Raw genomic sequence first — 27,208 nt, forward strand, 5'->3', positions numbered from 1 at the left:
GGATACAGAACTGGCTCAAAGGTAGAAGACAGAAGGTGGTAGTGCAGGGTTGTTTTTCAGACTGGAGCCTGTGACCAGTGGAATGCCACAAGGATCGGTGCTGGATCCTCTACTTTTTGTTGTTTACAAAAGTGATTTGGAAGCAAGCACAAGAGGTACAGTTAGTAAGTTTGCAGATGACACCAAAATTGGAGGTGTAGTGGACAGCGAAGAGGGTTACCTCAGGTTACAACAGGATCTTGATCAGATGGGCCAATGGGCTGAGAGGTAGCAGATGGAGTTTAATTCAGATAATTGCGAGGTGCTGCATTTTGGGAAAGCAAATCTTAGCAGGACTTATACACTTAATGGAAAGGTCCTAGGGAGTGTTGCTGAACAAAGAGACTTTGGAGTGCAGGTTCATTGAAAGTGAAGTCGCAGGTAGATAGGATAGTGAAGAAGGTGTTTGGTATGCTTTCTTTTTTTGGTCAGTGTATTGAGTACAGGAGTTGGGAGGTTATGTCACTGCTGTACAGGACATTGGTTAGGCCACAGTCGGAATATTGCATGCAATTCTGGTCTCCTTCCTATCGGAAAGATGTTGTGAAGCTTGAAAGAGTTCAGAAAAGATTTACAAAGATGTTGCCAGGGTTGGAGGATCTGAGCTATAGGCTGAGGCTTTCCCTGGAGCATCGGAGGTTGAGGAGTGACCTTATAAAGGTTTACAAAATTATGAGGGGCATGGATAGGGTAAATTGGCAAATAGGTAAATAGGGAGTCCATAACTAGAGGGTATAGGTTTAGCGTGAGAGGGGAAAGATATAAAAGAGACACAGAGGGTGGTACGGTTATGGAGTGAGCTGCCAGAGGAAGTGGTGCAGACTGGTACAATTGCAACATTTAAGAGGCATTTGGATGGGTATATGAATAGGAAGGGTATGGATAGATATGGACCGGGTGCTGGCAGGTGGGACTAGATTGGGTTGGGATATCTGGTTGGCATCGATGGGTTAGACCGAAGGGTCTGTTTCTGGATTAGTGGTGCTGGAAAAGCACAGCAGTTCAGGCAGCATCCGAGGAGCAAGAAAATCGACATTTCGGTCAAAAGCCCTTCATCAGGGCTTTTGCCCGAAATGTCAATTTTCCTGCTCCTCGGATGCTGCCTGCACTGCTTAGCTTTTCCAGCACCACTGGTCCAGAATCTGGTTTTCAGCATCTGCAGTCATTGTTTTTACCCCGAAGAATCTGTCTCCCTGCTGTATATCTCTATGACTCTAAGTACTGGATAAACGATTTTACTTTATTCATTTAAATCTAAACTCTTCAAAAAAAAAGTAGTGTTTTTGATGTTAACCCTCATCAGGTTTCAACTCCTGGTGCTGCACCAAAATAACACAAATCACAGTCACAACTGGCATTGTAACTGTGAACATGGTGAATCATTCCTCTTCCTCATTTTGTAGCCCTTGACACTGTAGTTGACCACACCACTTACCTCCAGTGTGTATCTTCCATTGTGCTGCTCAATGGACTGCACTAATTTAGTTCCAAACATATGTAACCAATTAGGTTAGATTCCCTACAGTGTGGGAACAGGCCCTTCAGTCCAATAAGTCTACACCAACTCTCCAAAGAGTAACCCACCCAGACCCATTTTCCTCTGACTAATGCACCCAACACTACGGGCAATCTAGTACGGCCAATTTACCTGACCTGCACATCTTTGGACTTTGGGAGGAAACTGGAGCACCTGGAGGGAAGCCACACAGACACGGGGAGAATGTGCAAACTCCACACAGACAGTTACCCAAGGTTGGAACCGAACCTGGGTCCCTGGCCCGATGAGATAACAGTGCTAAGCACTGAACCACTATGCTGCACCAATTTGGGCAGATAATCTCCAACAGTAGCTACACTTTTCATTTCTGGACAATTAATTCTATAATCCCTACCAAAACAATTCTTGGCCCCTCTCCCTCCTCTCTACTACTTTATAAAGAGTAAGGAAGACTAGCATTTATATTACACTTTCTATGACTGAGGGGCAATCCCAAAGCCTCTTAATTTACATCCTCAGCCATTTTTGGTTGGTGGCTGAATCAGCACATTTTGGAATTACAAGTTACAAATGTTCAGGGTTTTGACATATAGTCATGACGAATATCAAGAGCCAAAGGTTAGATTCTCTTTTGTTTGATATAGTTCATTGCCTGACATGAATGTTGCTTGCCAATTATCAGTCCTAGCTGGATATTAACCTGGTCTAACTGCTAAAGAACACAAGATGTTCCAGTGTCTGAGGAGGTGCATATGGTGCGAAACTTTGTGCACTTGCCAGAAAGCATCCCCACCTGTGACCTTATGGAAAGTCATTGATGAAGTAACTGAAGATAATAGAACTTAGAATACAGACACAACTTTGACGAGCTCCTGCAATGATGTCCTGCGACTGAGATGATTCAGCTCCAATAACCAGAGTCGTCATCCTTTTATAGATATGACTCCAACTAGCAAAGAATTTTCCCTATGATTCCCATTAAATCTTGTTTTGCTCCTTCAGGCCACACTCTGTCAAATCATTTTCATTTTGCCTCTGGAGTTCAGCTCTTCTGTCTATGAATGGACAGCAGCAGCTCGATGGGCCTGGCCAAAGACAAACTGAGCAGGGTTTTATTAAGCAACTGCTGCTTGAATACGATTTTAATGAGATTGTCCTTTGAAAATAGACAGAATGGGAATTTACCAGGATGGATTTATCCTGCAAGGCAGACCTGAGGAATTTTTAATATTACCAGATAGATGCCAGTGTTGTAGCTGCACTGGATTAACAGTTTCTGGAGCACAGATCTTCAGTACCATTGTCAGAATATTTCAAGGCACATAGCCTTTGTGATATCCAGTGCCTGCAGTTGTTTCTTGATATCACATTGGAGTGAATTGAATTGACTGATAATTGGTGTCTATGATTCTGTAGCTCTCTGGAGAAGGTGAATCACCCACTGGGAACTTCAGGCTAAAGATTGGTGCAAATGCTTTTGCCTTATCTTTTGCACTGATATACTGGACTCTTCCATCATTGAGAACTGGATAGTTGCTAGGTGCACAGCTATTTCTGGAGCACAGGGCTTCACTACTATTACTGGAATGTTGTCAGGGCCCATAGTCTCTGCAGTATCCATTGTCTTTAGTCCTTGCTCTTGATTCAGTATTAGGTTTTTGGAAGTCCACAATGTGAACCTCTCCTTCTGTTGTAAATATTGTAAATAGTTATTAATATGCTCATCATTTTCTTATTTTCATTGACAATATCGCCATTAATAAATTTTGAAGGTGTCTGCATTGTTCTTGTCAACCCTCTTTTTCTAATAGATTTTTAAAATTAATTGTTAACGTTGATATCCCTTTCAAGTTTCTTTTCATATTCCAACCCTGCAGCTGTTCCTATCTTCTTTGCTACCTTTAATGTTGTTTATAACTCTCCCAGTTGCCAGGAGGATGTTTCCTTTTACATGCATGTGTTTTCTTTTAATGATATGTTAAGTGTTGTCTTTTTAGACGTTTATGACTTGCTTTTGTCTCTTAGAGTTCTTGTGACTTCTGGTTATATGCTGACTCTATATCACATTAATTTATGTTTTTGAATTCTTCCCACTGTTCTTCTGTCATTTTAGGCAGAAACTAATTTTATTTCAGTTTACTGTGGAGAGCTCTGTCCCATTGCATTCACAGTAAGTCCATAAGATATAGAAGCAGAAGTGTCCCATTCACTCCATCGAGTCTGCCCTGCCATTCAGTGAGATCGTAGACTAGATTACTTGCAGTGTGGAAACAGGCCCTTCAGCCCAACAAGTCCACACCGACTCTCCGAAGAGCAACCCACCCATTCCCCTACATTTACCCCTTCACCTAACACTATGGGCAATTTAGCATGGCCAATTAATCTGGCCTGCATATTTTTGGACTGTAGGAGGAAACCGGAGCATGCGGAGGAAACCCACGCAGACGCTGCCTGAGGCAGAAATTGAACCCAGGTCTCTGGCGCTGTGAGACAGCAATGCTAACCACTGTGCCACCGTGCTGCCCATAGCTGATCTGATAATCTTTAACTACATTTTCCTGCCTTGTCACCATTATCCTTGATTCCCTTACTGATTTAAAAATCTATCTTAGCCTTCGATATACTTAATGACCCAGCTTCTACACAGGAAAAATATTCCACAGGTTCACAACCCTCAGAGACAATAAAATTCTCCTTACTTCTGTCTTTTTGGCAACCCCTTATTCTGAGATTATGCCTGCTAGTTCTAAACTCCAATACAATAGTAAACAACATCTCACAACCTACCCTGTCAAGCTCCCAAAGAATCTTGTATGTTACAAAAGGTCTCCTCTCATTCTTCCAAATTCCAAGTACATGCCCAACCTACTCGATCTCTCCTCGTAAGAATATCCCTCCATAGCTGTAACCAACCTGGGATCTTTCTCAGGACTGTGTCCAATTCTGTCTTCTCTCTGTTAAAGAAACCAGAACTATTCACCATATGCTATGTGTGGCCTTGTATAGTTCTAGTGAAACTTTCCTTTCTTATACTCCATTCCCTTTGAAATGAAGAGCAGTAATACATTTGTTTTCCCTATTATCTGTTGAATGTTAATCACTTTTTGTGATTCATACAAGAGGACCCCCACATATCCCCATGCCATCCTTACCTAAATCTAGATAATAGTAGCTGAACATGTCCTATGTACTTAAATTCGGGCATCTTTATTGTAATTTCTTCTTGGTCCATCTCAGATTCACCTGGTGAGCTCTTGCATTGACTTGGATTGTCTCTCCGCATCCATAAACAAACCTTTCTCTCCAAGAAGATCACTGACTCTCTCATGTTGTCTGTATTGATATTCTTCTGGAGCAGTGGAAATGCCAAACAGCATCAACAGTCATGTGTATCTCAAGTGCATCCAGAATATAGTTAGAAAGCTGTTGCTTTCATCTAGCTTCACTTGTCAGGAACCATTCTTCGCATCGAGAGTGGTAACGATTTTTGTCTTTGCAATTTCCTTCCACAGTTGCCATGGGATAGTGATACCTCGTCAAGGTTTAATTTAGATTCTTTCAGTCAATGCATACATTCAGCTTTCCATGTTAATTGACGATCACCATGCTGCTAATCCATTAAATAGACATTTGTCTTGCTGTCATGCCCAAAATGCAGATGAAAAAAGTATAAGTGCAGTGCTTTATTTAAGAATTACGTTAGCAGGCCATAAGCTGAATATACTTTTTTGCATGTGTGCAGAGGAGAGTCATCAATAGTCCTAAGCCTTGTCAGCATTGCTGTGACTCTGCTTCTGCCTGTTTTATTAACACTGCCCTGCTTTTGCTGGGGCTTGCCTCAGGTCTCCAAATTGGCCAGCAACTCTTCTGGCCAGTCACCTTGGCACTTAATTGCCAGCTGTTGGTAAGATGCAGCTCTAGATCCCTCTGACCACTGAAGAAGAATTGCCTCATCTTTCAGACCAAATGGCCCTTTACTGCCTATCTTGCTTATCAATAATATATCAACTATCTCCTTAAAAAATATTTAGAGACTCTGCATCTGCCATCTTTGAAGCAAGGAATTCCCAAAGGTCTCAATCCTCTGAGAGAAAAATAAATCCTTATTCCTCTTTTAAATGGGCAATCCCTTAAGTTTAAACAATGGCTCCTGGTTCTAGAATCCTCCATCAGAGAAATCCTTTCCACGTCCACCCTGTCAATTTTCTCAGGATATTGTGTTTCAGTCAAGTTGCATCTTCTAAACCCCAGCCTTGTCTGTCCAAATTTTACTCATGAGACAGCTATTTTGTTCCAAGAATTAGTTTACCAAACCTGTTGTCAATTGCCTCTGATGCACTTACATCTTTTTTTACATAGGGAGGTACAGTATTTCATTTGGGGTCTCACTAAAGCCCTGTATAATTGAAGCATAAGTTTCTGCTTTTACATCAGAATGTTGCAGTCACCATAGTCCCAAAGGATCATAGGGCTTCCCTCTCATTAGAGAGAGACAACAGGTGGTGGTTTAACCTGAGGGTCACCATGCCTCAGGTGAGAGCCAAGATTGCGAAGGTGGAACCTTGATGGTGATCTCACCCAATGTGGACATTGAACCCTCACTGTTGGCATCATACTGCATTGCAAACTAGCCATCCAACCAACTGAACTAACCGATCCTCAATATCATGCATACCATTACATTCAATTGTCCTCCTAGTAAACAATAACATTCTCTTTGCTTTCGAAAATATTTGCTGTACCTGCATGCTAATTGTTTATGATTCTTGCAGCTTGACATCCAGATCCCACAGCATCTCACAGCTCTGCTGTTTCTCACCATGAGATATGCTGTTTTTTTTTATTCTTCCCATCAAAATAGACTATACAGGTTTTCTACATTATACTCCATTTTCCAGATCTTTGCCCACTTACCAAACTTATTTTACCCTCTTCTAGCCTCCTTGATCTTCACAACTTATTTCCTATCTGTCTGTGTCATCAGCACATCGAGCTACTTTGGGTCTCTTCATCTAAATAATTTATATAAATTATGGATTAACAGAAGTTTTACAAAATAGGTAGGTTTAACACGCTATCAATGCTGGTGCAATTAAAATCCAGGATATGCAATAGGCTAGAATTGCAGGAGTGCAGGTATTTTGATTATTGAGCTTAATTATGCAGAGTTTTGACCTAGATTTGTAGGGCACTGTCTAATTATTTACACTTTCATGTGTAGCAATAGCGGGTGTCTCTGAGGCCCAAATGCTTTATTATACCTACAAACACCTCCCACCCACAGTTTTCAAGCTTCATAAAAAGACCTTTATTTTATATTTCCACATGGAGGTGGTAACCTAGTAATTCTATTATGCAGAAAAGAGTGTAGATAACAACTTTAAAATCTAAGTATTTCCATATGTCGTCATAACTTGGTTTAGAAATGTTTAGCTTCAAAATTTGATCGAGGACAAGCTCTCAGCACCATAACAATTGAAAACCAAAGTTCTCTCTGTTGCTGCATAAACAGGAAGTACCCAATTCTCTCTGTGGGTCGCATCTTACAACAAAAATAACAATTCTTAGAATAGAATCCCTACAATGTGGAAACAGGCCATTTGGCCCAACAAGTCCACACCGACCATTTAAAGTGTAAATCTCCAAGACCCATTTCCCGACCCTATTACCCCATATTTGTCCCTGACACATGGGCAATTTAGCATAGCCAGTCCACTTAACCTGTACATCTTTGGATTGTGGGAGGAAACTGGAGCACCCAGAGGAAACCCACACAGACACGGGGAGAACATGCGAACTCCACACAGATCGTCACCCGAGGCTGAAGTTGAAATCAGATCCCTGATGCTGTGAGAAAGCAGTCCTAACCACTGAGCCACCGTGCTGCCCACACAATCTCAGTTCTTGAAATTGATGAAGGCCCAAGAGTCATTCTTAAAAATTACACGAAGAAGGAAAAGGTATTGTTAATTATTTCCTAAATGTTGGTAGAAGCTTCACTAGCGCTACAAATGCACCCACTGTAACACACTCAATAAAATGACATTCAGCGGACCTCATGCTGGAGATGTTTGAGCATGGAGCAGTTGCCAATTTGGTTCCAAAACATCACCTATAGTTGAAAACTGTAAGCTGAATTTCATTTTTCTGTGCTGCAAATGTTGCTTAGATCAGACTCAGGTTAATTGTGTATCACAATTCCCTGACCTGTTTTTATGGTCTGTCAAATTTATAACCCATATTTCTGATTTTGAAAATGCATTTGCACAGTATTACTGATTCCAGATGGCCATATCATTGGGCTCTATAATTGAACTTCATGCACAGCATGCTATATCTGCAAGGGGAGAAAGGATTGCTGTATCTTAAGTAACTATTGTTACACATATGTTTTCAACATGGAAACTGCAGGAAAGCTTCGACCAAATATTTCAAATTATTACTTGAAGTAATTTGCAGTCACATTGTGAAAATGAAAGTACAGCTTGCTGTGTTTCAATTTTGAGTTAATTAAATTACCTTCAGGCAAAGCTATGGAGTAGAACACTTTAAATACAGCGTTAAAATAATTTAAAATCAATTTCATTGACACCAGTAATTCTACTGTACTTCTCAGGTGTCAGCAATTAAATGGAATGCCCCCATGAGTCCTATAATGCTTCGATTGCAAACAGAGGGATGTAGAAATTCAAGCTAATTACATGAAGAAACACGGCTATGGGAGTTTTTTGAGCCCCCAAAAATTATGAAATAAAACATGGTTTTCTGGAGTCAAGTGACCCTGGAGCTATGCTGATACCAGCATAAAACTTTCCTCTCATGTGTTTCCAACTAAACCAATCAAAGATGTTCTTCAGAATTATCTTCAGCAGTGGTCTGTGGTTAGAGATAAAGGGTCTAAAATTGTGCTTCAACTGGTGTTACATTGGACTGAGTTACATGAGATGCAGGATTTCTTGGGGAGGGAAGCCACTGACTGGAAAACCTGCTGTCGCATACCCATGTAAAGGCTGATTTCAGTCTCCTGAAGGGGACGCCCCCAACCTCAAATAGCTGCTGAACAATGAAAGGCTAGCAGCTCTTCAGCACATTGAGTATTAGATCAGTATTTAGATCTGTGTTTGGAATATCGCTAGATGCCAAACCAGCAAGCTGTGATGGGAGGGTCATGTGATTTTAACGAGTTCCCTGATTGGAGCTGTTAATCTGGTACAATCAGGGAGCTCTGTCTGACGGATATAAACAGACGTGTCAGAGTTTCTGTTCTTTCTGAGATCTGGCTCTGAGGAAGCTAGACCAGTGTCAAGTTACGTAGGTAAAAACAATGACTGCAGATGCTGGAAACCAGATTCTGGATTAGTGGTGCCGGAAAGCACAGCAGTTCAGGCAGCATCCGAGGAGCAGCTAAATCGACATTTCAGGCAAAAGCCCTTCATCAGGAATAAAGGCAGTGAGCCTGAAGCATGGAGCGATAAGCTAGAGGAGGGCAGGGTGGGGAGAAAGTAGCATAGAGTACAATAGGTGAGGGGGGGAGGGGATGAAGGTGATAGGTCGGGGGCGGGGGAGAGTGGAGTGGATAGATGGGAAAGAAGATAGGCTGGTAGGACAAGTCATGGGGACAGTGCTGAGCTGGAAATTTGGAACTGGGGTGAGGTGGGGGAAGGGGAAATGAGGAAAATGTTGAAGTCCACATTGATGCCCTGGGGTTGAAGTGTTCCGCCTCGGAACACTGAGGCATTCTTCCTCCAGGTGTCTGGTGGTGAGGGAGCAGCGGTGAAGGAGGCCCAGGACCTCCATGTCCTCGGCAGAGTGGGAGGGGGAGTTGAAATGTTGGGCCACAGGGCGGTGTAGTTGATTGGTGCGGGTGTCCCGGAGATGTTCCCTAAAGTGCTCTGCTAGGAGGCGCCCAGTCTCCCCAATGTAGAGGAGACTGCATCGGGAGCAACAGATACAATAAATGATATTAGTGGATGTGCAGGTAAAACTTTGATGGATGTGGAAGGCTCCTTTAGGGCCTTGGATGGAGGTGAGGGAGGATGTGTGGGTGCAGGTTTTGCAGTTCCTGCAGTGGCAGGGGAAGGTGCCAGGATGGGAGGGTGGGTTGTAGGGGGGCGTGGACCTGACCAGGTAGTCACGGAGGAAACTGTCTTTGCGGAAGGCGAAAAGGGGTGGGGAAGGAAATATATCCCTGGTGGTGGGGTCTTTTTGGAGGTGGCGGAAATGTCGGCGGATGATTTGGTTTTATACGAAGGTTGGTAGGGTGGAAGGTGAGCACCAGGGGCGTTCTGTCCTTGCTACGGTTGGAGGGATGGGGTCTCAGGGTGGAGGTGCAGGATGCGGACGAGATGCGTTGGAGGGCATCTTTAACCACGTGGGAAGAGAAATTGCGGTCTCTAAAAAAGGAGGCCATCTGGTGTGTTCTGTGGTGGAACTGGTCCTCCTGGGAGCAGATACGGCGGAGGCAGAGGAATTGGGAATACGGGATGACATTTTTGCAAGAGGTAGGGTGGGGAAGAGGTGTAATCCAGGTAGCTGTGGGGTTTGTAAAAAATGTCAGTGTCAAGTCGGTCGTCATTAATGGAGATGGAGAGGTCCAGGAAGGGGAGGGAGGTGTCAGAGATGGTTCAGCTAAATTTAAGGTCAGGGTGGAATGTGTTGGTGAAGTTGATGAATTGCTCAACCTCCTCGTGGGAGCACGAGGTGGCACCAATGCAGTCGTCGATGTAGCGAAGGAAGAGGTGGGGAGTAGTGCTGGTGTAATTACGGAAGATGGACTGTTCTACATAGCCAACAAAGAGGCAGGCATAGCTGTGGCCCATATGTGTGCCCATGGCTACCCTTTTGGTCTGGAGGAAGTGGGAGGATTCAAAGGAGAAATTGTTAAGGGTGAGGACCAGTTCGGCCAAACGAATGAGAGTGTCGGTGGAAGGGTACTGTTGGGGACGTCAGGAGAGGAAGAAACGGAGGGTTTGGAGTCCCTGGTCATGGCGGATGGAGGTGTAGAGGAATTGGATATCCATGGTGAAGATGAGGCGTTGGGGGCTGGGGAAACGGAAGTCTTGGAGGAGGTGGAGGGCGTGGGTGTCTCGAACACATGTGGGGAGTTCCTGGACTGGGGGGAGTAGGACAGTGTCAAGGTAGGTAGAGATGAGTTCAGTGGGGCAGGAGCATGCTGAGACAATGAGTCGGCCAGGGTGGTCAGGCTTGTGGATCTTGGGAAGGAGGTCGAACCGGGCAGTGCGGGGTTCCCGGACTATGAGGCTGGAAGCTGTGGGTGGGAGATCTCCTGAGGTGATGAGGTTCTGTATGGTCTGGGAGATGATGGTTTGGTGATGGGGTGGTGGGGTCATGGTCGAGGGGGCGGTAGGAAGAGGTGTCCTCGAGTTGGCGTTTGGCTTCAGCAGCGTAGAGGTCAGTGCGCCAGACTACCAGTGCGCCCCTTTTATCCGCTGGCTTAATGGTGAGGTTGGGATTGGAGCAGAGGGATTGGAGGGCTGTGCTTTGTGAGGGTGAGAGGTTGGAGTGGGGGAGGGGGGTAAACAGGTTGAGGCAGTTAATGTCCCAGCGGCAGTTGGAAATGAAGAGGTCGAGGGCAGGTAATAGGCCAGCGTGGGGTGTCCAGGTGGATGCAGTGTGTTGGAGGTGGGCGAAGGGGTCCTCGGAAGGTGGGCGGGAGTCCTGATTGTGAAAGTAAGCTCGGAGGCGGAGGCGGCGGAAGTAGTGTTTGACGTCACGGCGTGTATTAAATTAATTGATGCTTGGATGGAGGGGGATGAAGGTGAGTCCTTTTCTGAGGACTGATCGTCCGTCCCCAGTGAGGGGAAGGTCTGGAGGGATGGTGAAAACTCAGCAGGGCTGGGATCTGGGATCGAGTGGGGAGCAGAGCCAGTAACTGGAGTGGGTGTGATGGTGGGGGGAATGGGGGTGGAGTCATGAGCAGGGGTGGTGTTCCCCTCAGGGTTCTGGGGGCCGGGAATGGTGACAGTGGGATGTGTGTTTGGGGGGGGGGGCATGTCAACAGAATGCGCGTGAGTGGTGTTATTGGGGGTGGAAGTGGTGGCAGACACAACAATAGGGGTGGCGGAAGTCACTGAGCGTGTGGCATCAGCGATGATGTGATTGGCGGAAGTGATGTCACATATGATGCATGCGGTATTGTGAGGGGCGGAAGTAGTTGTGGCAGTGGCCATGATTGGGGGCGGAAGTGACATCATCAATTAGCATGAGAGTGGCAGCTGCACCAGCCGCATAGCTAATGGCGTCCGAGCAGTTCCAGAGGCCGGGGCAGTCTTCTGGAATGTTTGGGGAGCACTGGTTATGGAGGTGGGTAGATAAACGTTTGTTGTACTTACAGTTTTTGATGTTTGAAATACTGTTTGTTGAGAGTATGAATTCTCCTGAGGACATAGTACAGAGTTGGTGCTTTGCAATTCTGAGAGAGTGTGGCCATCAGCTGAGGCAGGGCTGACTGTAGAGAGGTTAGGTGCCGGCGCATTGCTGCAAGCGTGGAGCGGAGGATCTTGAAGGAGAATCATTGCTGGTATTTTTGAATCTGTAGTCTGTACTGTTTGTCCTGTTCGGGTGTGAACTCTGCTGGTTTAAAGGTGGTCTGGGGTCCGTGTGGGATGAGTTGGTTACGGAGGCAGGAACTGAGGAAGCAGATGTGGCTGTGGTAGCAAGTTTGTTTCAGGACATGGTTGAAGAGCTTCAGGGCAGAGGAAATGACCTGAGAGTTGCAGTGGGAGAGGGACTCCCTGAGTGTCAAGTTACACCATGTGTAAATAAAGGGTGACTTCTGGTGATAAAGATACCAGCCCTTGTGAAATTATTTCAAGCTTGTGGTTGAAAGGCGATAGGGGCAGTAAAATCCAAGAAGTGATATCACTTTGGGGAATCCACCTGAAAATCATGGAGGAGCAATTAAGATGACACTAGACCATTATCCCCACTACTACCTGAACAGAAAAACCTGACAGTCTAGGTATTTGATGTAGCCATTAATTGCCCATGTGAGGATTTCAATCTCCTGCTAGTGGATGGGCCACCTACACTGCTACCTCTGCTAGTATAATTGCAGTCACCATAGGGCTGCTCTATCGTTTAGCCTGAGGGTCATGAATCGGGGTAGGAGCAGGCACCTGCTGGATTTTTAGAGCCCCAGGTTGTCAGTGGGGGATTTAAAATCCAGTCTACTATAATTCTTGGAAGTGACCATTAGGATACTTGGGAAAATACTGGAATTAGGATTGTGCATCATTTAGGATTCCTGCATCGTTTCCAGGAATTTCCAGCTTAATTTGCCTTGGTAAGAACTCTAGGGCTCCACTCTAATGGATTTGTCTCAAAAATTGTTACTTATAGAAAAAAGACAGTTTTGAGTTCCTAGCAAATCATAGACTAACAAGTAGTTAAAAAAGCAGTTGACCCATTATGCCAATGCTGGGTTTTTCAAAGATTAGTTCCATTTTCCTGCTCTTACAATATTTATGCTTCAAGTATATAACCTCTGAATTTGCTCATTGTGAATTCTTTGATAACGAAACTCATACTGTCATCAAAGTGTGACAGAAAGAGACTCACAGAATGTAAATATAATGCTTTTAGGCAGTTTTTGCTAATTATCAGAATACTAATATACTATTCTGTCTCCCATAATATTCAACAGGTATAGTGACAAAAAGACAAATAGGAGCAGGAATAGACTATGTGGCCCTTCAAACCTGCTCCACCTTTTAATATGATTGCGGCTTACTCTTGAACTTCACCTCCATCTTCCTGCCTGTTCCCCCTTTCCCTTGATACTCTGCAAGATCAAAAATGTAACCATCCCAGAACATTATGCATTCAATAATGGAGCATTCACAGCCCTCTGGAGTAAGGAATTCGGCAGATCACAACCTTTTGAATGAAGTAAATTTTCCTCATCTCAGCCCTAAATCATCGGTCCTTTGTCCTAAGATTGTCCCTGTGTTTTAGATTCATTGACTACCCAACGTCTACCCAATCAAGCCCCTTCCCGAATCTTGTATATTTCAATGAGATTGTCTCTCATTCTTCTAATATTCTGAAGGGGCATGTTTGGGAAGACACCAGTCAGGGAATCTAAAACACAGGGACACAGTCTTAGGATAAAGGGCTGATTAATTTGGGCTGAGATGATGAAAATTGACTTCCTAATTGCTGTAAGTTTGCAGAATTCCTCACTCCAGTTTCAATGAGATGGCCTCACATTCTTCTAACTGCGAGAGTACAAAGGCCCATTTTACTCAAAGGCCTGCATCATAGGACAATGTTCTCATCCCCAGAACCAATTCTGTGAACATTCACTGTACTGTGTCCTTTGGAAGTATCTCCTTTCAAATGGAGACCCAAAACCCCACACCTACTCTAGATGTGGACAGTAGTAAAGAAACCCTGGCTCATTTCTGAACAAGGACTTTGAGCAAAAGAAGTTCATCTGATTGTTCAAAGGTGTGTTTGAGTGCAAGATGAGACAGATTAAAGCGTGTTAAAAAAATTTTTACAAGCAGCTGTTCAAATATATGCCAAAGATCGGCAGATTGCATCAAACAATGTATCCCTATAACTGTTCACAACAAGCAAGGTATTGACTGTACCCAACCAGCCTGCATTTGCAAAGCTTACAACATAGTACCCAATAAAAGATATAATATCACAATTAACAACATTTGCTTGATAATTCTGTGACAATGCTGCTCTTTTAACAAGGTCCTTGAGTTTTTTTTCAGAGGGATCGTAAAGACAGAAGTTACATTTTGTCTATCTACTTGAAGAAGCTTTTAGATTTTAAAAAAACACTTGTACAATGAAAGGGGAGTGGCCAGTTCTCCCAACTCTGGTCTGGTTTTGTTTGGTTTCAGTAAGTGATCATTTTTTTGAGCCTGCTGGTCAAAGAAACAGCTACATGAAAGAAGGTGCTCCATGCTGAATCTCTCTTTCCCTGTGAGACCCTGTGTTTGATTTTATCTTTTTTGCCATGAAGTGTTTATGGGGATTGTTGCAGGACTTTGGAACAGCATCATTAAAATGGATAGTCTGTTGGGTTTTCAGATAGGATAAGTTATTCTGTATTCTGTTCTCTTTTGTGTTTCATTTGGTACTCTGTAAATAAATTCTGTTTTGTTTAAAAGCAAGGGGTTTTGACCAGATGCATCATTTTAGGACCTACTCAAAACAATTAGAAAAGTTAGGGTCTGGGCTACCTTTTTTGAAATGTTTTGAAGGTGTCTGGCCTGGTCCTTAACAATCCAGTGCGTGTAAAAATTATACTGACAACCACTTTTGGACTTTCAGTCAAGCTTATAATGTGGTGAACAGCTGTCTCTTGTCTAATCCATGTACTGGAAGCTGCATCTATTAAGCCACACAATCCTATTCCTTGCAGAAAAGAAGAACATGTGCAAACATTGTACCTGATGAATGCAATAGAATTGATGGCAGCCATTTGATTTAACTTCCAGGACAATGAGTTGCCCAAGTAATCTTCCTCATGTAAAATTGTTTTAAAAAAGTTAACTGTCTATCACCAACACCTGATGCATTCTCCATGACTGTGCCTGAACCAATCATACTCTACTTGCTGATTAAACCACACTCCCGCCGTACAGCTTCAATGTTTTCCCTGAAGTTGGAATGTTTACTAATTGTCCTGCTGAATTCAAGATGGAAAGCTTTGACAAAATGTTATTTTTTTCTCATCCACACTCAAGTTCCGCATTACCAAACAACTACTTAGATGCCATCTGCTGGAAGTTGTTACTTTTCAGGCTTCATAATTGTGGGTGATGATTTAATCTCCAACGTGTGAAGTTATGCAAATTGGATATGAAATGGGTAAATAGACTTTTCACTCCTCCTGGGGGATAAAACAGTTAATTTCAGTTCAGCTGTCTCTTGTCTAATCTATGTTGGTTCCACGAAACCTTGCCATTTGTGTGGTCAGGTAATGCTTGTATCCATTTTAAGTCCTTTTCTTCTTCCTTTTTTAAAACCATTTCAGTCTTAAATTTTAAATCAGATAATGGAATTTGAAACTCAATATAGCATATTTTACAATATTCCTGGCTATTTTCCTTGCTTCTGTTTCTTCCCCTTCACATTTAGGTTGCCCTTTCCTGATTTCCAAAGCCACTCCCAACCCTCAGAATTGCTGTTGTATTTAGCAACACTGAGCTTCTCCTTTTATTCTAATATTGACTTTATCTTCCTGGGGTTTATCTTGCTTAGTTTTGTTTCTCAGTGGAATGTATTTTTGTTGTATTTTTATCTTTCTCTTTATATGTTTTATATTGTTTAATTACAAACATATCTTTTAGTCTATTTACCCAATTAACCTTAGCCAGTTCTTCCATCGCACCTATGCACTTGGCTTTACTTAAAGATAAACTAAACTAAGCTTAAGATACTCAGATGTGGCATATGTCATTTTTAAACTTAGCATAAAGTTCAGCACTGTTATGATCACTATTTACCAGTAGATTTTTTTATGATATCGTTTCCAACTAACTCTGCTTCATTCCAGAATATTAGAACTAAAACTGCTTCATCCCAAGTCTGTTCCAAAATGGATTGCTACAAAACACTCTCACAATGACATTTGACAAACTCATCTTCTAAATCATCTTTAATAATTTGATTGTTTCAGTGTATATAAAGATTAAAGCCACTCACAATTGTTACATTTGTTACAATTGCTGATGAGTTGTTATTTAATACTCTTGCCAACTCCATAACTTCTCTTATGAGATCTATAAACAACTGCCACTGGTGTTCTTTGAATTTCACTGATCCCAATTTCCTTCTATACTGGTTCTACTTGATGATTTTCTGTGGCCAGATCTTATCTCACTAAAGCCTAATGTGATCCTTTACAATCATGGCTATCCCCACTCCTTTACTGTTCTGTTGGTCTTTTGACATATTGCAAGACTTTCTTGGATATGGTTGTTTCATTAGTCATGCTTTGATCTTCTGGCACTTTACCAGTAACTAAGGAAAGGTAAAAGATTATCTCTAGCCCTACTTCAATCAGAAATGCATGACCTATACAGGAAACAGAAATGACGATGATGAGTTTATATATTGAACTAAGATGTCAATCAGTTATGCTACATTTTTAATTTTCCGAAAGGGATTCTCAGAGAAAAACTCGGGAGTTAGCCATCAAGTACAGTCTTCAACTCTATTAAATCCAGAAGAGAAGTTTTGTTTCAAGAAGCAGTCAGCAATAGCATAAGACACTGCTCCATCTTGTTGAATTGTTCAGTTACAGTGCCATACTTTAAGTAGGAGGCCATCTGGGATGTTCTGGAGTGGAATTGGTCCTCCTAGGAGCAGATGTGGCAGAGGCAGAGGATTTGGGAGTAAGGGATAGTGTTTTTACTTGAGGAGGGGTGGGAAGAGGTGTAGTCCAGGTTGCTGTGGCGGAACACTTCAACTCCCCCTCTTACTCCTCCAAAGACAAGCAAGTCCTGGGCCGCCTCCACTACCAAATCCAAGCCACTTGATGCCTGAAGGAAGAACACTTCATTTTCCGTCTTGGGACCCTCCAACCACATGGGATCAATATTGATTTCACCAGTTTTCTGACCTTCCCTCCCCCAACCTTATCCCGGATCCAACCCTCTAACTCAAGCACTGCCCTCTTGAACTATTCTACCTATCCATCTTCCTTCCCACCTATTCATTGCATTCCTCCAATCTAACCTACCACTATCAACCCCCACCTTAATCTACCTATTGCATTCCCAGCTACCTTTCCCCCAGATCCAACCCCCTTCCATTTATCTCTCAGCTCCCTTGGACATTCCTGATGAAGAGCTTATGCTCAAAATGTCAACTTTCCTGCTCCTCAGATGCTGTCTGACCGGCTGTGCTTTTCGAGCACCACACTTATTGACCCATATTCCTTGACATCCAGAGATCATTGGATTTGTTGCCTCTGCCCTTCACTCTTAGAGGAAAATGTTCGCCGTGAATTCTGACTATACTACTTTTATAAGATTCCCACTTTCCAAACGTAGACTTACTTGCAAGTAGCTGCTCCCAGTATATGTTTACTGGACCTTGTCTAATGGTATTGAAATCTGCCTTCCCCCAATTTAGACATGTAACTTCTGCACTGCCCTTATCCCTTTCCATAATAACTTTGAAATTGACAAAATTATGATCACTGTCTCTAAAATGATCACCCACTGATAAGTCAATCACTTGAGTGAATTCATTCTCTAGGGTTGGGTCTAACACTGCCTCATCTAAGTTAGGATTACTTAAGTACTGGCACAGAAAGATCTCCTGGATGCTCTTTAAAAACTGCACCCTGTCTAAATGTTTCACCTAAGCTGATCCTTGTTAATGGTAGCAAAGTTGAAGTCCCCTATAACTATAACCCTGTTTTTCTCACACCTTTTTGTGATTTGCCTATATATCTGCACCTCTCCCTCTGACTGTTGGGAAGCCTGTAGTACAATCTCAACAATATAATTGCCGCTTTTTTAATTTCTAAACTCTACCCGGATGCCTTATTTGAAGACCTTTCTAGTTCATCCTCGCTCGTTACTGCGGTGATGGTTTCCTAATCAATAATACAATTCCCCCCTCCCACCCTCATCATCTCACATCTCTCCTCCAATCATGTCTTAGAATTCTGTGCCTTGGAATGTTGAGCTTCCAGTCTTAACATTCCTTCAACCATGTCTCAATGATTGCAACTATATTGCATTCCCAAATCCTGATCAATACTGTAAGGTCATCAACCTTACCATTCAAGCTTCTTGCATTAAAATAGATACAATTTAGCTTTGTGGACCTCCCACAAGCCTTATCCTGGCCCTGTCCTCCCTTCCCTACTGAATTGCCCTTCTGTATTTGATTGGACCTGCTCTTGACTTTACAACTACTGTGTTCCATTGACCCGCCAAATTAGTTTAAGCCTCCCCAAAAGCACAAGCAAATCTCCCAACAAGGATATTAATCCATTAAGGTTCAGGTGCAACTCGCCCAGCTTGTACAGCTCCCACTTACCCCAGAAACTGTCCTAGTGATCCAAAAATCTAAAGCTGTCCCTCCTACACCATCCCTTTAGCCACACATTCATCTGATCTATCTTCTTATTTCAATGCTATGTAACACATGGCATTGGAAGTAACCTGGAGATTACAACCTTCTTGGTCTTCCTCCTTAATTTATCACCTGACTCTCCAAATTCCTATTCCAGGACCTCATTTCTTTTTGTGGGACTAACATAGTTCTGCAGCCACTCTGGGACATCCCCAGGCTTGGCACAGGGACGCAACAAACCATTCAAGTCTCATTTGCCGTCACAGAACCACCTGCCAGTTTCCCTGACAATCCAGTCCCCTATTATTAAAGCTCTCTGTCTTTTTCCTCCCTTGCTGTACAGCAGAGCCAACTGTATTGCCACACATATGGCTGTTGCTGCTTCCCCTGAGAAGCCATTCCTTTAACAGTATCCAGTTTGAAAGGAGAATGGCCACTTGGGACTCCTGCACTACCTGCCCAAGCTTACCAGTCTTCCTGATGGTCACCGAATGCTTTTCTGCCAGCATAGCCCCTACATGTGGTGTAACCAGCTCACTAAATGTGCTATCCATGACATCCATAGGTTTACTCCACAGTGAGTCCATCCACACCTTAAGCCACTTGATGTGGTCAATTAGAATCTGCAGCTGAGCACACTTCCTGTATGCACGGTCACCGTGGAGACTGGAAGCATCCCTAAAATCATATTTCAGGAGGAGCATTCCACGGGGCTGAGTTCTCCTGCCATTATAAACCTTACCAAGTGCAAACAATAAACGAATGAATACTTGCACTTTTATTTTAAAAAATGAAATATTTACAAGGAATTATAAGTAATTGCCTTGTGGTTATTTCAGTGAAATATTTTTATTTGAGTAGTGCTTGTTTGTATCTTTTTGGGTAACTAATTGTGATGAAGTACTGAGTCAGATAGTGAAGAAATTAAATGTATTCAATGAAACTCTAATACTTTAAGTTAAGGACTTCAAATGTGCCATAGTCTCTTTATCTAACATGGTGTTATTTTCCAAATGTAGTATAAAATAAAAATATTTTCAAATGTATTTCTGATTTGCTATTAATATTTTGAAATTAGTCCACTTGTGAGTAATAAGAAAAGAAAGTTTCTCATGCAGTTAGCATGAAAAAATATTCACATTATCCGATACTCTTGGAATGGCTCAGTAAATAAATCTTTCACAGACCAGGATGGTTTATTTCCAATCTGTACTGGTTCCACAGCATTTAGCTGAGATGTTGTGTAGCCAAAATAATTGGCTTAGTAAGAAATATTGGTCATTTGTAATGTTAATAGCCATTAATGTCCAGTGATATCCTCTGGTGAATGACCCCACAGTTTCCTTCAGTGAACTAACGTAGCATATCTGTAAATCTACTGTTTGTAAAAACATTGGCAGGCTTGTTAGAGCAACTAGAAGGAAAATATTGGCATGAGAGCAAATTATTACACTATTGTCCTCTGTTTCTCAATAGAAATAAATATTAAAGTTTGGTTTTTTTTAGCTTTAGAAAATATTTAAGAATTAACAAAAGAAATAAAGAACTGCGGATGCTGGAAACCTGAAACAAACAGAAATTGCTGGAAAAACTCAGCAGGTCTGGCAGCATTTGTAGAGTCAGAGTTAATGTTTCAGGTCTAGTGACCGTTGTTCAAAATGAGTGCATGTTCCGTTCTGTTCTTGGACTTTGAATTTTGGTTATGTATTGCTAATGCTGAAATATTTGGAGAAAAATAATCTTGAATCAATGCCAAATTGCTAACATCGCTCCAATGAAGGCAAGACTTGCTTTTGTAAAGAACCTTTCACCACCCTTAGTTTCTTGTGTCAATTTATAGCCAATGAAGTATTTTTGAAGTGCACTGTAGTAAAGTAGAAAAAGTTGCCTATTCACGGATAGCAAGTTCTAAAATAACCATGTTGTGATCACTAACTAATTTATTTTACTGATGCTGGTTGAAGATGTTTACTTTGACTAAGACTTCAGACAGAATTTTACTAATTTTTTTTTACACTGAGAAGGTATACAGGTCTGCTGTTTAATGGCTTATCCAATTTCAGGAACTCCAGCAATGAAGTTTCCCCTCAAAACTGGAACAGAATGTCAACCTAGATTTTGCACTTCTGTCTTTAAAGTAGAACTTTAATTCACAGTCTGCTACCTCTAAATGTCAAAGCGTTACAATTGAATCAAAGCGAACAAATTTCATGGGTTGGCTGATTTACACAATTATTAACAGCTCCAGGTGCAGGCCTGACCAGATGTAACGTGTGCACTCATGATGAAACAAAAAAATGTTTTACAAATTTAAATTTAAAATGATCAGAATAAACAGAATGCTCATAGTAAAGTGATAAATTTCTGAAATCTTTTAGAAAGCTTCAAATGGCAATACAGTCCCTTGGCAGCTTTTCTCGAAGGCTACATGTGCACGGGATTAAAAACATTCAAAGGGAAAGGAAATTCCCTGTTTCGGTTTGAAACTATAGCTGACTGGTTGTTACAGGCTATGATAGTTCTCTGGTGTATGTTAGCAGCAGCTGACATTATAGTACCTACGCATTTAGATTACTTACAGTATGGAAACAGGCCCTTCGGCCCAACAAGTCCACACCGACCCGCCGAAGCGCAACCCACCCAAACCCTTACATCTACCCCATACCTAACACTACGGGCAATTTAGCATGGCCAATTCACCTGACCCGCACATCTTTGGACTGTGGGAGGAAACCGGAGCACCCGGAGGAAACCCACGCAGACACGGGGAGAACGTGCAAACTCCACACAGTCAGTCACCTGAGTCAGGAATTGAACCCGGGTCTCAAGCGCTGTGAGGCAGCAGTGCTAACCACTGTGCCACCGTGCCGCCCACGCATTTGTTTTCCAGCTGATGATAACCTTGCAAAGATAGTAGACAACGTCAGGTATCTGGGACATGCGTGTATGATTGGCAAGATCTTTTTGCAGTTACAGCTGGTGAGGCTTCATTGCTTGGTATCATGTTTTCATGCAACACAAAACATTCTATAATCAGGATTCTCCCGAAAGAATCATTCTGTATCACTGATCAGTCAGGTAATCTCAGCTTTGCATAACTATCTTCAAAGTTGGGGTGTCTCCATCTGCCTCTCCTCTTTCAAAGCAGGGTCTGTCATTGTGCCTGCATGTGCAGAAGGTGAGCATGTAACCTGACCTGTCTGGAATCCTGCCCTTGCTCTTCCAGAACAATTTCCACTGGAAAATCAGTCATAGTGTTTTGCCAGGAAAGGGTAAACATTTATTTAAAAATGGATGCAAAACCACATAACCAGTTTTTTTTTGTCTGTTGAATGTTATTTCCATAGAATATGTGACTACAGCAGTGATCTAGATGTCTGGACTAAGGATCTGGGGACATATGGAATGAGTTGCCAGAGGATGTGGTGGAGGCTGGTACAATTGCAACATTTAAGAGGCATTTGGACGGTTATATGAATAGGAAGGGTTTGGAGGGATATGGGCCAGGTGCTGGCAGGTGGGACGAGATTGGGTTGGGATATCTGGTCGGTATGGACAGGTTGGACCGAAGGGTTTGTTTCCATTCTGTACATCTCTATGACTCTATAAGTTCAAATACTACCACAGCAACTCAGAAAATGAAATTCAATTAATTAAATCTTGAATAATAAAGATAATATTAGCAGTACTGGCCTACAAAACCATTGCAGTAGTATTAAAGTAAAATCTGATTCTCCTTTTCCTTTAGAGAAGAACACCTCCCACCTTACCTCATCTACAGACCCTCAGAAATGTGATTGATTCTTAATAGCAAGCCACTTCATTGTATTCACAATGCAGTTCTCAAACATTATCACATAGACAATAAGGAATAAGCAATGGAAATTAACCTTATTGATAGCACCCACATCCCTCGGTTTCTTTGCCAATGACATTGAGACAATACGCTCATCTACCGCACCATATTCACTCCCAATAGGCCATCTACCCAAACTTCCTTTAAAGCTTCTCTATGACCTAGCCCTGAATAAAATCTTTCTCTAATTGCTCTCCTGTCTTCCCTTTTGTATTGTCTTCATTCACCTTGTTAATGAAAACCATCTCCTGTTCTTTTGATCTTACTCCCATGATCTGTTGATTATCCAACTTATGCTTTTATTCCCCAAATTAAGTGATACTTAATATTGTAAACAGTTTCTTCTTTTCGGGTATTGTCTTCTCTTTGAATCTGAAATCATAAACCCTCTTCAATATCCATTGCTTATTCCCTCCGTTCTTCCAAGTTACCTTCTCATCCTCAGTCTCCCTTATTTTCTAAAATCCTTGAACATGCTGTTCCCCAAATCTTTTAACTGCACTAAACAAAATTGAAAATCTTGACAGTGAATGTTCTGTGAACAAGAAACAAACCACAGTACTTTGTAAAATAACTCAGTTTTGTACTGTGCAGTTTTAAGTGTTCGAGTTTAAGAGACACCCATTTTGAATCATTGCTGTGTAGTTCTATATTTTGTTTTAGTACTCCTGTAACATTTGAATGATACATTAAATGCATAATACAAGCTACCAGATTAAACAAACATTTTTAAGCACCAAATTAACAGAGAATGAGCAGATTAGATAGTGACATATGGTCTTGTTCCCAATATATGAATACCTTTTATTTTCTAACTTGCTCCCAAATCTTCCCCACCTCATTGAAGGTGCTGTGTTGTTTTTGGGAGACTGGTCTATAGGCACTAGTTGAATACCTCACTGTTCTTCAAATGTAAGGCAAAGTTGATTAGTTATTTTAGTACAGCTGTCTGCAATAGTACTTTTCTGCCAGGAAGAAGAGAAGATCAACCAAAAGCAGGAAATAGGGCTGTTTTAGGGCTGACAAGATGCCACATCAGAGATTTAAACAACAGCTGGTGGTGTTATAGGTAACATTTTAGCATGGATAGAGAATAGTTAGCTGACAGGAAGTAGCACAAATGTGTTTTTTTTCAGGTTGTTAGGATGTGAAATGTGCAGTACCACAGGGATCAGTGCTGGGACTGCAACTATTTATAATTCATATCAATGACTTGGACAAAGGGACGGAATATATTGTTGCTAAACAAAGATAATTAGGAATATAGATTGTGAAAAGGATATAAGGTGTCTGCAAAGTAATATCAATATGTAAAGTCAGTGGGTAGAAATGAAGTAATATGTGAGAAAATGTGAACAAATTCACTTTGGCAGTATGAACAGAAAAACAACATTATTTAAATGGGGAGGAGGTGAAGATGTGATGTATTGAGGGTTCTGGGTATCCTGCTAAAGGCATCTCCGATTGTTTTGCAGGTATATCAAGTAATTAGGAAGGCAAATGAAATCTTACCATTTATTGCAAGGATAATGGAATATAAAAATAGGCATTTTTTTGTTATGATAGTATAGAGTACTGATGAAGCCCCACCTAGAGTACTGTACACAATTTTGGTTTCCTTATTTAAGAAAGGATGTGAGTATATCAGAAACAGCTCAGAGAAGATTTGTTTGACTGGTTCCTTATGAGAGGGCATTATACAGGCTAAGTCAGGTTTAGTAAAATTAGGGCTATTGAAACATGTCAAGTTCTGAGGGGACTTGCCAGAGTGGATGCTGAAAGGGTGTTTCCCCTTGTTGGAAAGCCGAGAACTAAGGGATACAGTTCAAATGTGAAAGCTTTCTCATTTAAAATGGAGATGAAGAGGATTTTTCTTTCTGAGGGTTATACATCTTTGGAACTCTCTTCCTCAGAACGATGAAGGCAGGTTATTGAATATTTTTAAAACTGAGGCAGGTAGATTCTTGAATAATGAGGGAGTCAGATATGAGCAGCAGCCAAGAAAGTGGCATTGAGGTCACAATCAGTTCAGCCACAATCTCTATAAATAGTTGAACAGGCTGAAAGAAGTCAAGCTCAGAGTTCTGATGTACTATTATCGAGTACTTTGGCCAGTTGAGTTAACTTTATCACTGTGAAATTAATGGGAAGGAATTAACATCCCAAATATAAGCTAAAATTTCTAGACTGATCAACCTTACTTTGTGATTCTTGCTAATTTTAAACACCACTCAAACAATTCCCCAAAGTTAATAAATCTGTAAATGTGTGCTGTGAAAGTGTTCAGTTTCTTGATTCGTGCTTTCAGAATGCCATTTTTATTTTGGGAATTTAAAATTTAAATTAAAAAATGGGAGCACCTTATAGGGGAGGATAGTTAAACAGACATAGCACAACTGCTGTCTTGTGTTTATTTTTAAAAATCAGTTTGAATTTAGAAACCATTATACGTAAGTGTCCCCTTTCCATGGTTGTTGGTGGAACAAAGAACAAAAAAAAAAGAAAATTTACAGCCCAGGAATATGCTCTTCAGCCCTCCAAGACTAAGCCAATCCAAATCTACTCTACTGCCCATTTCCTAAGCATCTATATCCCTCTGCTCCACACCTACTCATGCATCAGTCTAGATGCACCTTAAATGAATCTACTGTACCTGCCTCTACTACCTCTGCTGGCAATGTGTTCCAGGCACCTACCACCCTCTGTGTAAAGTACTTGCTGTGTATATCCCCCTTAAACCTTTCACCACTCACCTTGAACGTGTGACCTCTCATTATTGAATCCCTCACCCTGTATCTACTCTGTCTATACCCTTCATGATTTTGTAGACCTCAATCTGGTCCCCCCCTCAATCTCCTTTTTTCTAATGAAAACAATCCTAAGTTACTCAACCTCTCTTCATAGCTAGCATCTTCCATACCAGGCAACATCTTCGTAAACCTTCTCTGCACCTCTCCAAAGCATCCACATACTTTTGGTAATGTGGTGACCAGAACTGTACACAGTATTCTAAATGTGGCCGAAGCAAAGTCTTGTACAATTTTAACATGACCTGACAGCTCTTATACTCAGTACCTTGTCTGATGAAGGCAAGCATTCCATATGCCTTTTTGACCACTCTATCTACCTATGTAGCCACTTTCAGGGAACGATGAACCTGAACTCCCAGGTCTCTCTGCTCATCAAACTTTTCCCAAGGATCTTCCTTTTACAGTATAGTTCGAACTTAGATGTCTATAGCTATTATAAGGAGTTTAAATTGCTCATATTATTTTCAAAAATTGACAGTTGCAGATGATTAACACATCCTAGGTGTGCCACATTTTCGCAAGGATAGATTTTTGATAGATGGACATTTTGGCTTTTATCCATGTGATTTCTAACAAACACTTGAAGGCTGGGAGCAGCTCTGAGAAGCTGAGTGAGTCTGTCAGGATCTGTAGTCTGGAAGCAAAAGAATTTCAGAGATTGCAGAGACACTGAACAAGAAAGCCATGCTTGAGCAGGGTGCCAACAATTGTTAAGAGAACTGGAGGGTTACCAAGCCAGACCCTGATAAATATCACATCAGTTGGATAATGAGAAGAACATTGAGGAGAATCAGCAAATTCCTAAGTGCTGGGGCACACCTTGATCTATCCCAACATCTCTTTCTCAGGCAGCTGAGGGTATTTGGCATGGCGGTGACTATCTTTGCCAACGTTTATCGGTACACCATTGAGAGCATTCTGTCTGGATGTATCACTACTTGGTATGGCAACTGTACCATTATAGATCGGAGGCGGTTACAGAGTGGTGAACTCAGCCTGGATAATCACAAAGGCCAACCTCCCACTTATAGATTCCATCTACCAGGCCCGCTGTCAAGATCCATCCCACCCTGGCAATGTTTTTCCACAACTTCTACCATCGTGGAGAAGTTTCTGGAGCCTGAACACACGCACCAACAGATTTCGAAACAGTTTCTACCCTATTGTTGTTAGAATACTGAATGGACTCTGAAACTCTTAACATTTGCCTGTCCCTGTGTTTTTGTTTTTGCTGCTGTTTACCTATGATTTACTTATCTATGCTACTTAACTCTGTGATCTGCCTGTATTGCTCGCAAGACAAAGCTTTTCACTGTACCTCGGTACACATGACAATAAATTCAGTTCCATTCAGGAGTGAATGAATACACAAGATCCTATATAGTATAGGGTCAGACTTACGTAAATAACAACTTTTCATGAAATGTGATGCTGTTCATACTTGCTTTGTTTAGTTCTTATACAGTAAACTTTTTTTTTAAAGATGAAATCTTGAAATGTAATGCTTTCAATTACTAACTAGGAGTTTAATATTCTTTGTAATTTACTGTTCTCCTTCATAACATATTATTTTTGAAATGTTAAGAAATTTAGTGTTAGAGGGTTTATGCTTGCTAATTTATCTTTACTTTGGCTTCAGTCTAAAGTTATGCTCAATTATACTTTCAATGTAGACTCCTGCAGTTATAACCATTGATCTTTGTGACACAGTTACCAAAGGAAAAGGAAATCATTGATTCTGCCAAGGAACATTTATTTAAAATCAGCTCTAATTTATGGTAAAACAAAATAACAATATAGTGATCGACTTTTTTTTCTTCCATTCCCCAGATGATCCAAACAACAAAAACTCTGTTAGAAAATGGTGATGGAGTGTGGGAAAAAATAATGCAGTGTCAAAGAGCAGGTAAGTGCAGATTACTGCAT

General features: G+C 41.6%; 1 protein-coding gene across 1 annotated transcript in view; it reads left to right on the forward strand.

Moving 5' to 3' along the window:
- The window catches only part of LOC132815750 (inactive phospholipase C-like protein 2), a 278,675-nt gene that overhangs the window by 227,771 nt on the left and 23,696 nt on the right, over positions 1 to 27,208 (forward strand). Inside the window, exon 4 of the mRNA XM_060824874.1 lies at positions 27,113 to 27,188. Coding sequence (XP_060680857.1) covers positions 27,113 to 27,188 — 76 coding nt within the window. The remainder of the gene's footprint in view (positions 1 to 27,112; positions 27,189 to 27,208) is intronic.

The sequence above is a fragment of the Hemiscyllium ocellatum genome, chromosome 5 (assembly GCF_020745735.1).
Source record: "Hemiscyllium ocellatum isolate sHemOce1 chromosome 5, sHemOce1.pat.X.cur, whole genome shotgun sequence".
Lineage (NCBI taxonomy): Eukaryota > Metazoa > Chordata > Chondrichthyes > Orectolobiformes > Hemiscylliidae > Hemiscyllium > Hemiscyllium ocellatum.